At 40.1% G+C, this 12848-nt stretch overlaps 1 protein-coding gene across 12 annotated transcripts in view; it reads right to left on the bottom strand.

Annotated features, from left to right (window-relative positions):
- Positions 1 to 12848, bottom strand: part of rock2a (rho-associated, coiled-coil containing protein kinase 2a) — a 193398-nt gene that overhangs the window by 123010 nt on the left and 57540 nt on the right. For all 12 annotated transcript variants that reach the window (XR_013497786.1, XR_013497787.1, XM_078213128.1 and 9 more), the window contains one exon: positions 382 to 463. Coding sequence is in view for 7 of the 12 variants with exons in the window: in XM_078213128.1 (XP_078069254.1) it covers positions 382 to 463 (82 nt within the window). In the remaining 5 variants the exon portion in view is untranslated. The remainder of the gene's footprint in view (positions 1 to 381; positions 464 to 12848) is intronic.

Genomic DNA, 12848 nt, shown 5'->3' with positions numbered 1-12848 from the left:
GGACTAAAGGCCACATATCTCCTTGATTATAGAATCTCCAATTACTACCAGAGTCCTATTCTTCTCATATTCCTGCTTCTTACTCCCCTGGGTAATGCTTTGCTCCAAAGTGCCATAATGATCCTCAGAGCCACTCTCCACTAAATCACTTCCACTGTCCACTGCATTCTTATAAATGCTATCGACTGAACAGTTGCATCAATCACATACATTATAAATAAACCAATCTATATTTCCAGCAGACTGCTTTATTTATGCACTTTCAAACCTATTACCACTTCTTTATTAAGTTTTGCATCAAAATGACAATACGCATTCTGCTAATGCCCAGTGAAGAGATGAAATTTAGTCACTAAGAAATGTAGAAGATTTTAAACTTACACCTATTTAAAAAATTTTCAATGTTTTTGTTCTTCCTTAAAGCAGGGAAGTCCAAATCCTGGACCAGGGCATTGAGGCCATCCTGAAAATAAAAAGTTAATGTGTTAATCATACAATATGTTGAACTGAAATGCAACATTAAAAGGGAAATAATCATTCGAAAACATAGGAAACATAAAATAGTGAATTTCAATTGCTTAACAGTTTCACAGGAGTGACCCCACTTAAAACTGATGACCAAAAATCCAGAACGTTACAAGTTTCCACCTAAATCTACTTTGAGGACAACACTTACAACACAGCTTCACTGAATTTGTCTCATAATCAGATATACTAATCCACAAATTTGGTCTACCTTTTCTAAAGGTGAGGTTTCTTGCTCATTTTACTCAAATTCTTGCACATGGTACTGTAACATCACTATATTTCAACCACATAAAATAAATAGCACAAAGCATGCACAACAGAATATTTAAGTTTTACATTACTACTACTGCATGGTAGCCTATCCTGGTATCTGTAGTAAATACATACAAGGAAACAACTCATTTTTCTCAGTTTGTTAGAGGTTCTTACTTCACAGCTAAGCATGTGCAGTTTTGTAGACAAATGTTCATAAATAACTATCTTGGTTCCAATGGGACCAGCTTTGCGGTTCACAAAATACTCCATTGATAACCGAGCAATGCAATATTTCCAGAGAGTGACTCATCATTAGCGATGTTGCAAATATGGATACATTCCTCAGGATAATAAACTCCAGTTATCAAAGTTCAGCTTGTACCATTCTTTAGCTATGGAGTGCTGAGAAAATAAAGCTCTTTGCCAATGCAAGCTATAAGAGTAGAAAATGGAGGCTGCATAAATCCATTCGAAGGAAACCTTATCATGAAACTCATTGAGATTGACTTCAGGTCTTTCTTAGTACAAGTTAACAAAACATGAGAAACTGCTAGGCTAGCATTAGAAGATAGTCACATTTTTCCACATCACCAGAACTTGCAGAAATAAAAAATAAGACAAGATAGCCATAGACCTATTTCCCATGCTGTACATCAACACAAAATCTATAGGTGTTTTACTACATTTCTCACAATGAAAATCTATCTTGATCCTTTCTTAAATCATCAAGACCTCCAATTTTTGCTAATAGCACGAGCTTGCATTTACATGGTGCCTTATGGCCTTAAGGCATTATGAAGCACTTCACAACCAATTACATAACTGTTGAAATCATTACCTAGACAAATTAAGTTATTATTTGTATACAAGATCACACAATTAAATAACCAGATGATCTCTTTTTGCTGGTGTTGGTTTGGAGAATGTTGGCCATTGGGAGAATACCTGCGTTCGTTCAAATGCTGCCATTGAATCTTTTACATCCCCTTGAATGAACAATCACAGTTTAACCTTTTAATCTAAAAGGTGACATATTTGACAATGCCATAGTTTTCACAAACACAATCCCCAAATCCTGCTGCATAAAACTGTGCATTACAGAGATCAAGGGATTAACTGGTGAAATGGAGACTTCATGAATTAATAAATTATGTCTAAAACATCTCTTAAGTATGCATTCACTCTCACAAAACATGTGGATAGTAAAAATACATCTGTTGTAGACTTCAACAGCTTACAACGAAAAGGAAGTGCAAGAGCATTAAAAACACAAAATGTAAGTCAACTAACTGAATACAATGAAAATCCTATTATAGTGTACCAAATGCTCTTACAAATAAATCCAAATCTATCAAGTGAGTTGCAAATGAAAGCTTTTCAATGTAAAAAGTAAGCCAGACACCATGACAAAAATGCACACCGAATAATGCTTTGGGATTTGCGAGAGCTCATCAGAAGATCCCGCTGCACTTGGTTCAAAAAAATAAGATGCACTGCATGGAAAGGCGGCAAAAATAGATCCGAAAAGTAGTCTTAGAAAACCCCAAAGTAACTTTGCGTGCTCAATACAAAAATAAGGCAAGGGAATAGTTTCATTGACATGGTCTGATTAAGGGTTTCAGAGAATTACAGAACTGTGCAGGAGGCCATTCAGCCGATCATGTCTGCAATAGCTGTCCAGATGAACTTCATGATTTTATAACATAGTGCCATTTTCCTGCCTTTTCTCCATTACTGCACATTGTCATCTAATGCCCTCTGAATGCCTCAATTGAACTTGCCTCCACCACACTTCAGGTAATGCATTCCAGACCTGAACCACTTGAGTGAAAAGATTTTTTCTCACATTGCATTTGCTACGATGAGGGATTTTCACAGGAACTTCATTGCAGTGTTAATGTAAGCCTACTTGTGACATTAATAAATAACTTTGGCCCAAATCATTGTATATTAAAGGAATACTATAGATCAGGTATTAAATTACCATCTAAAAAACTCAGCCGATACCAAGCTATAAAATTTCATAAAAGTGGTCGGTGGCAGGACAGGTGGAGAGAGCAATTAATAAAGCACACTGCATCCTGGGCTTTATTAATAGTGGCATAGAGTACAAGAGCAGGGAGGTTATACTGAACTTGTATAAGAAACTGGTTAGATCTCAGCTGGAGTGTTGTGTACAGTTCTGGGCAACACACGAGAAGGATGTAAACACATTGGAGAGAGCGAGGAAGAGATTTACAAGAATGGTTGCAGGGATGAGAAACTTCAGTTATGAGGATAGATTGGAGAAGTTGGGATTGTTCTACGCGGAGAGGAGAAGGCTAGTAGGTGTTCAAAATCACAAGGGGGTTAGACAGAGTAAATGGGGAGAAATTGTTCCCGCTCATAAAAGGATCGAGAATGGGAGCGCACAGATTTATAGTGTGAACAGTTGGGGTCCTAGCACAGATCCGTGTGGAACCCCACTAGTCACTGACTGCCAATCAGAAAAGGACCCATTTATGCCAACTCTTTGCTTCCTATCTGCTAACCAGCTTTCTATCCATCTCAAGACATTGGCTAAAGTTTTTTTTTACTTATTAATGTCACAAGTAGACTTACATTAACAATGCAATGAAGTTACTGTGAAAATCCCCTGGTCGTAGCAAAGTTCATCTCTGTTATCCTGACTGTAACTAGTAGAGTTGACCGAGGAGAACCAATGGATGTGGTTTATTTAGACTTTTAGAAGGCTTTTGACAAGGTCTCACATAACAGACCACTATATAAAGTAAAAGCACATGGGATTGCAGTTAACGTCTTGAGATGGATAGAAAGCTGGTTAGCAGATAGGAAGCAAAGAGTTGGCATAAATGGGTCTTTTTCTGATTGGCAGTCAGTGACTAGTGGGGTTCCGCAGGGATCTGTGCTAGGATCCCAACTGTTCACATTATATATTAATGATTTGGAAAAGGGAGCTGAATATATTATCTCCAAATTTGCAGATGACACAAAGTTGGGTGGGAGGGTGAGCTGTGAGGAGGATGCAGAGATGCTTCAGCAGGATTTGGACAGGCTGAGTGTGTGGGCATATGCATGGCAGATGCAGCATAATGTGGATAAATGTGAGGTTATTCACTTTGGTAGCAATAATAGGAAGACAGATTATTATTTGAATGGGTGTAAATTGAGAGAGGTGGATACTCAGCAAGACCTTGGTGTCCTCGTGCATCAGTCACTGAAAGCGTGCAGATACAGCAGACAGTAAAGGCGGCAAATGGTATGTTGGCTTTCATAGTAAGAAGACTTGAGTATAGGGATAGGGATGTTTTGCTGCAATTGTATAGGGCATTGGTGAGGCCACACCTGGAGTATTGTGTGCAGTTTTGGTGTCCTTATCTGAGGAAGGATGTCCTTGCTATAGCGGGAATACATCAAAGGTTTACCAGGCCGTTTCCTGGACTGGCAGGTCTGTCATATGAGGAGAGACTAAGTCAGTTAGGATTATATTCACTGGAGTTCAGAAGAATGAGAGGGGATCTCATGGAAACTTATAAAATTCTAACAGAGTTAGACAGGGTAGATTCAGAAATAATGTTCCCAATGGTGGGGGAGTTCAGAACTGGGGGGGTCATAGTTTGAGGATAAGGGGTAAACCTTTTAAAACTGAGGTGAGGAGATTTTTCTTCACCGAGAGGGTGGTGAATGCGTGGAATTCAGGACCACAGAATGTAGTTGAGGCCAAAATGTCTTTCAAGAAGAAATTAGATATAGTTCTAGGGGCTAAAGGGATCAAGAGAAATGGGGAGAAAGGGGAATCAAGATATTGAACTTGATGATCAGTCATGATCAAAATTAATGGCAGAGCAGGCTCAATGGGCCAAATGGCCTATTCCTGCTTCTAGTTTCTATGTTTTTATGCTTTACAGCAGTTTACATCCCACCCAATGTGCATGCGAAGACTGTGCTGGAAGAAATATATACCACTACAAATGGCCTTGAGACAAAACATCCCAAGGCCTTGTTCGTCGTGGCCGGAGACTTCAACCAGGTCAAGCTCATGAGTATCCTACCAAGATACCATCAACACATCTCCTGTCCCACCAGAGGCTCAAACATCCTTGATTACTGCTACACTAACTTCAAACATGCCTATCGCTCTATCCCCTTTCCATACTTCGGCCAATCAGACCACAATGCTGTGCTCCTGCTCTGGCTTACAAGCAAAAACTGAAGTAGGAGAATCTGATAAAGAAAGTCGTGCAATGTTAGTCTAAAGAAACAGATGAATGATCTCGTTCAGGAATGCTTTAAGTTGGTGGACTGGTCAATATTCAAGAACTCAGCGACCAACCTAAATGAGTACAACACTACAGTAACAGATTTCATTAGTCTTCATTAGAAGACTGTGTACCAAAGAAGCTAATCCAAGTGTTTCTCAACTGGAAACCATGGATGACAAGGATATCCATTGCCTACTGAAGTCCAGAGCTGAGGTGTTCAAGTCAGATGACCCTGACCTTTACTAGCAATCCAGATACTATCCCAACAAAACTCATCTCCAAACTCCGTGGCCTTGAGCTTGGCTCCTCCCTCTATGACTGGATCCTAAACTTTCTAAGCAATAGGCCACAATCAGCTAGGATAGGTAATGACATTTCCTCCACGATTATCCTCACCACCGGTGCCCCACAAGGCTGTGGCCTCAGCCCCTATATTCCTTTTATACCTACAGCTGTGTGGTCAAATTGGCCTCCAATTCCATTTTCAATTTGCCGATGACACCACTGTAGTGGTTGGATCTCAAACAATGGTGAGGCGGAGTACAGTAAGGTGAAAGAGAATCGGGTGAAATGGTGCAACGACAATAATCTCTCTCTCAATGTCAGTAAAACGAAGGAGATGGTCATCAACTTCAGGAAATGTAGTGGAGGACATGCTATTATCTACATCAAAGGTGATGGGGTGGAAATGGTCAAGAGCTTCAAGTTTCTAGGTGTTCAGATCACCAATAATCTGTCCTGGTCCCTCCATGCCAACGCTATAATTAAGTAAGCCTACCAACACCTCTACTTTCTCAGACGGCTAAGGAAATTCAGAATGTCCACTACGACTATCACCAATTTCTACAGATACACCATAGAAACCATCCTTTCCGGACGCACCACAGCTTCGTACGGCTCCAGCTCTGACCGCAAGAAACGTCAGAGTTATAAACGTAGCCCAGTCCATTACGCAAACCAGCCTCCCATCCATTGACTCCATCCACTCACTCCGCTGCCTCAGGAAAGCAGCCAGCATAATCAAGGAGCACACGCACCCCGGACATACTCTCCTCCACCTTATTCCATCGGGAAAAAGATACAAAAGTCTGAGGACACATACCAGCTGACTCAAGAACAACTTCTTCCCTGCTGCCATCAGACTTTTGAATGGTCCTATCACATATTAAGCTGATATCTCTCCTTGCCCCATCAGTAACTGCAACACGATATTCTGCACCCTATCCTTTCCTTCTCCATGAACGATATGTTTTGTCTGTATAGCTCGCAAGAAACAATATTTTTCATTGTATCCCAATAAATGCGACACTAATAAAATCAATCAATAATAAGATCATGATCATCTGATAATTACCTCAAATCTGCATCTCATTTACCTGATAACCTATCAACCACTTGCTTACCAAGAAACTATCCACCTCTGCTTTAAAAAATATTTAGAGTTCCAAAGACTCATGACTCTTTGAAGGAAGGAATTTCACCTCATCTCTGTTTTAAATGAGTGACCCCTTATTTTTAAACAGTAACCCCGAGTTCTAGATTCTCCCACAGGAGGAAACATGCTCTCCAACAAGACCCCTCAATCAAATCATCTCTTACTTTCCTAATATCCAACGGATACAAGCCTAGCTACCCTTCCATTTCAGGAATCAGTCTGAAATAGTCAACGAAGCATTTACATTCTTCCTTAAGTACACAGTATTCCAGACATAGTCTCACTAGCTATGTATAACCTCCATACTTTTGTATTCAATTCCCCTTGCAATAAATCATAACATTCTATTAACGTTCCTAATTACTTGCTGTACCTGCCTTTCATGCACTGACACCCAGATTCTTCTGCATCCCTGAGCTCTGCAATCTCTCACCATTTAGATGAAATGGACAATTTTACATTTTACCAGATTGTAGTCCATTATTACTGCCCATCCCTAATTGCCCTTGATGGCTTGCTAGACCATTTTAGATGGCATTTAAGAGTCAACCACATTGCACTGGATCTTGAATCACGTTGGCTAGGCCAGGTAAGGGTGGCAGAGATCCCTCCCTGGAGAACATTGATGGTTTCATGATCATAATTAGACTTTTCATTCCAGATTTTTATTGATTTCATCTGCCATGGTGGGATTTGAACCCTGGTCCCCAGAGCATAACCCTGGGTCTCTGGAATACTAGTCGAGTGACAATACCACTGCACCATCACCTCCCCTATACTCATTGGAATGTATCTATTGTCATAAAAGTATCAAAAAAATCCAGGAAATTGGAATACTTTTTGCTGGTAATGTACTAGTTATATATTTTAAACTGTGGGAATATGCAAGATAATTAAGACAGGGACAGAGTGACTTTGTGAATGGAACTGGGCCATTCGATATGAGCCGAGCAATACTACAAACAGTTGTTCACCTAAAGCAATTTAGTTACAATGGGACAGAACAGGAATAGATTTGAATAGGTTAAGGGTTGAAAAGAAGAGATACAGGGTGTGAAGCAAATGTGTCATAGGAAAGGTACATAAAGTGAGTTTGCTTTCTTTTAACTCTGAGTTTAAAAGCAAAGAGATGAAAGTAGTTAAGTCTTCAAGTGGAGTTCTAAAAAAGTTAGGTCATATAAGAGAAAGATCAATGAGGAAAAATGTACTTAAGGAGATAATGAAACCTCTGCAGGAGGCTGTTTCTAGATCTCAGCTAACAGTACGATTAGCTGTTTCACTCCCAGCAACCGGTGTGTCAATGGAGCCTGATTTGAAAATCTAGCTGCTCATTTACCTCCGAAATAACCCCAAGAGACGTAAACGCACTGTGTTACTGGATTGTTACAGATCTTAAAATCTACAAGGTGTTGTTTATGGAACAGATTGGGGGGGCGGAGAATTAGCTCTGTTAAGTAAAGATTCTTTGGAACTCTTTAAAGTAGTGATACTGTGTAAAGCCATTGTATTAGTAAGCGTATTTCTAGTTTTCTTTATTGTTGTTTTTCTATTTCTAATTAAGCAGTTATGTTATCAAGAACACCACAAAGAGTCAGGGACATACTTCCTGGATTTCAAACCTCTCTTCATAATGTACAAATTGCAAAATACGGTTGAAGGTTGTTGTTTCAAGTTTATCTTCTGGGCTTTGAACAACTAAAGTTAAGTTTTAAAGTTTATTTATTGGTGCTACATGTAGGCTTACATTAACAGTGCCATGAAGTTACTGTCAAAAAACCCCAGTCGCCACACTCTGGCGCCTGTTCGGGTACATAGAGGGACAATTTAGCATGGCCAATGCACCTAACCAGCATATCATTCAGACTGCGAGTGGAAACCAAAGCACCCGGAGGAAACCCATGCAGACAAAGGGAGAATGTGCAGACGTCCCACAGACAGTGACCCAAGCTGGGAATTGAACCTGGGTCCTTGGTGCTGTGAGGCAGCAATATTCTGTGTGTTCTGAAATATCCCCTTAAATGTTTGTCTCTATTGACCTACCCCTGAACCTAATTTTCCAAAAATGAGCCCATCCCTAATTGCCCTTGAGAAGGTGAGATGCCTTCCATTGGAGCCCACAGTGCTGCGAGGAAGGGAGTCCCAGGATTTTCACATGACATGAAAGAATGCTGATAAGAATTTCAAGTCAGCATGATGTGCGACTTGAAGGAGGGCTTGGGAGGAGAACCTGAAAATAATGGTGTTCCCATGCATCTGGTTTCCTTGTCGTTCTCAATGGCAGAGGTCATATGTTTGAAAGGTGCTGCCCAAGAAGCCTTAGTGAGTGAATATATACTGATGCCACTCTGCATCGGTGCTGGAGGGAGTAAATGTTTAAAGTGGTGGCACTGACCACTATGCATCAGAAACGACAATGGCAGCATGGTGGCACAGTGGTTAGCACTGCTGCCTTACAACACCAGGAACCCAGGTTCGATTTCGGCCTTGGATGACTGTGTAAGTGGAGTTTGTACATTCTCCCCACGTCTGCGTCCGTTTCCTCTGGATGCTCTGGTTTCCTCCCACAGCCCAAAGATGTATGGGTTAGGTCGATTATCCATGGTAAATGCACTGTAGGGATTCTATGGCACACCTGGCCCTGTTGACCCTGCACAGTCCTCCGAAATAAAATATGGGGGCTTGTGCCAAAATTGGAAGAGCTCTCTCAGATCTTGTCAAGCAATAGCTTGAAATAGTCATAATCACAGAATCATACCTTGCAGACAATGCCCTAGACTCCACCATTTCCATCTCTGCGTATGTCCTGTCCCATCGCAGAACAGACATACTAGTGCTGATTCACAGAGGTATAGTCAGGAGGGAGTTGCCTGGAATCCTCAATAATCTCTCAAGATTCCACGAAGCCTCATGGCACCAGATGAAATGTGGGTAAGGAAACCTCCTGCTGATTACCACCCCACCCCCCCTCCCACCCCTACCTCCATGCAGATGAATCAATAGTCATCCAGAAACCATCTCCAAGAGAGAATCTAACCATTTCTCCATTCAATGGCAATACCTTTGCTGAAACACTATCAACATTCTGCGGATACCACTGACCAGAATCTGAACTGGACCAGCCAGAAACCAGATGCATGGATACACCATTGCCTTCAGGTTCCCCTCCCAAGTTCCCCTTCAAGTTGCACATCATTCTTATTGAATTTTCTGCAGCAGTTTGACACAACTGAATGGCATTTAAAAGTTAGCCACATTGCTGTGGGTCTGAAGTCACGTGTAGACCATGGCAGATTTCCTTCCCTGAAAGTCATTAGAGAACCACATGGGTTTCACAACATCATTGCAGTGACTAGCTCTTCTAATTCTAAATTTATTGAGATTTGAACCAGAGCATCAGCTGGGCCTCTGGATTATTAACCTCTCATTACGTCACTGTCTCCCCCTTGAACTGTAAGCTTAGACAGAGCCTGTTGTATTAAGATACACTGCCTGAACACTACATGCGAGTTTGACTCTGAGGCCTCCAAAGGAAATCGCAGCTGAAGTACTGTTACAGGCAGTCCTCTTCTACTCAAATAATGCTGAGCAAAAAGATTCCTTTAAACTGAAAAGTACTTTTGAGGGGGAAGATGTTGTTAAGGCTCAAATTTAGAAACTAAGGACAGGAAGTAAACTGGATTCCCAGGGTTCTTACTGAAGTAGGAATTACTGGTAAGAAATGCAATTACAGTTAACAGAAATATTTGAAGGAAATGTTTAAAAAACATTTACAATAACTGCATGAATTTCTATATATTTAGGGTTTACTCGAATTAATTTGGTTTGCTAAGATATAAATCATATTGAAGTATCTTTAAAATGCCAAGAATCTAATGATGTAACATTTACTGGCATACAGTTGGGCACTCACCCTAAATAAAGCTATCTGAAGCACTAAACTAATCACAAGCAAATAAAAACAGATAAACTAAGATTATATTCTGATATATTTTGTTTTAAAAAATAAACTTTTATAAAGCACCGTGGGCCTGAAACCAAATTGACAAATACAGCACAGAGAATCTATCAAAATGTCAGCCTCAAGCAGGCACCCATATCATATACAATGGTTCCTGGATGTGTGCCTTACAGGAGAGCCAAGAACTTGGAGAGGATGTCTGAAACTCCAACTTTTTTTTTAAGCAAACATATTTTGTGGCATCCACTTGTCCAATAGCAATCCATCTCTAGGTGTTCAATTTTTATTAAGGAAACAGCATTGTAATCCCCAACTCCATAAAGATGCTATATTAGTGAGTATTCTTGCATCATGTGGACACACTTGTCCGCAAGCTGGAGGAAACAAAAATGACAAGCTTTGTAAGCCCACTGTTCCACCTCCTCTACCAGCACAAGTGTGGGGTATACCATAAGTATGTTTTATTCTCAGAAATGGAATGGAGACTCGATGAACTAATGAACAACCCCAAATTCAGCTCCTTGTTCCACTTCAACATTCCTAAATGGGCCAGGAATTTTGGGTGCCATATATTTAACATACCGTCAACTGTACATTTGGGTAAAAACTTCAACAAACACGTGTGCATCGCTCAGAGGCCAATTTGTAAGTCTACATTCGCATCTATCTGCAACTGCCACATCAAGGAATAATAGTTGTACAGAATTCCAGTTACATTATCATCCATATATGTCTTTAAAAGCTTTTTCCGTTGCAACTGTCATGTTTTATCTTGCAAAATTAGTTTTAAAATTTTACCATTTTTCAGTACTGACTTAACTGGTTGAAATTTGTACTATACAGAAAAGCTTTCACATGTTTCTTCTAATATCTCTGCCATGGGTAATCTATTGGAAGAGATACAGGCTGGATGTCCAAAATACAGCTGCTTGAAAATCAGACATTTCTAAAAATATTCCCTTTGATATTCAATTAAATAAAATTAAAACTTCTTGTCCAAATACTGGGACTAGTGGCTAGGTGCCAGATCTTGGTGTTAAGCCTGACCAACTATCGGCTTCATCGCTTGTTCGCAGTGGCTAGTCAGTCAAGTTCCTGCTTGGTGAGTTGGCCAGACAACCCTCGACTCCAACAAACCCAGCCCGAGCACCACGCACGCACCCCCCCCCCCCCCCCCCCCCCCCCCCGATCTCTGTAATCTGAATCTGGCACAGATCAGTCCCAAGGGTGCCAGATTTTGGACATCCAACCTGTATACAAACTGACGACTATGGCATTCAATTTCACATCTGTGTTTCAAATAATAAAAACATTTGATAGGATAGAAATTGAAGTTATTTCCTCTGGTTGGGAGGCCCAGAACAAGAGAAAGCAAAGGGCTATTTAGAAGTGAAAACGGCAAGGTTTTTTCACAGAAAAGGGTAATGGAAATAAAAATGGAACTTTCCTTCAAAACAGTGCTAATGCGCTGTTAAGATATTAAGAAATATGGGCCAACAGCAGGTAAATGATTTGCAATTAATTCTGTGAGGAAATGTAATATCATTGGTATGTGTGTTGAATGTGTTCTTCAACAACATCTTTAAACAGATACATACAGTATGTAATAAAACTTACTATTCAAGCAAAACGTTTAAAGCATTAGATTCGTTTTACCAATGCATGGTTTAAGAACTCCCATTGAAACAGTGAAACTGAAGAAATTAAACCAATAAAATCCAGCAGCATGCCAGGTCTGACTATTCCAGAAACAACATTGCTACAGAATGTAGACCTCCAGTTTTATCAGCGGTCTATTCCATCTTTTCATTGACATCTCCTCCAATTTTCATGCTCTCCCATCTACTCTAAACTACTTTCTCTATACATGCCTTCCATATTCATGGCCACTACACAATCTCTCGGGGTTTCTCTAATCCCATGGTTTAGACTGCTGACATCATCATCTCTGACCACTTCTTTGCATTCCTCACTAACCACTTCCACTCCCTCTTTCAACCACACTTCATCTGCATCCATTCTCAGGACGTAAAAATTCTCAGGATGCAAAACTCTCCAAGCAAATCTATACCTATTCACACAACTCCCTACTTAAAATCACTCCAATCAAGTTTTTGATTAGAATTGGTCCAATAATAATGATTCTGAAAGCTTCTGGGAGAAAGACTTCATTCAATATTTGCAATATACTTAACTACCACAGTTCATTACTAATAGAGAAAGATTTTTTAACATAATCCTGATGATTTAGAGAGTTATGAATGCATCAATAAATAGGTCAGTAATCTAGGAAATGACGCATCCTGTGCTTTGGATAGGATTTTTTTTCATTTTTGTCAGGAAACATTATTTAAATGCTTTTACTGCTCATTTCCTTTCTCTGTTGCAACTTGTTCTCTCTAGACTCGCT

The sequence above is a fragment of the Mustelus asterias genome, chromosome 5 (genome assembly GCF_964213995.1).
Source record: "Mustelus asterias chromosome 5, sMusAst1.hap1.1, whole genome shotgun sequence".
In the NCBI taxonomy this organism is placed as follows: domain Eukaryota; kingdom Metazoa; phylum Chordata; class Chondrichthyes; order Carcharhiniformes; family Triakidae; genus Mustelus; species Mustelus asterias.
The sequence above is the reverse complement of the archived record's forward strand: the minus strand, read 5'-3'. Positions and strand labels throughout refer to the sequence as shown.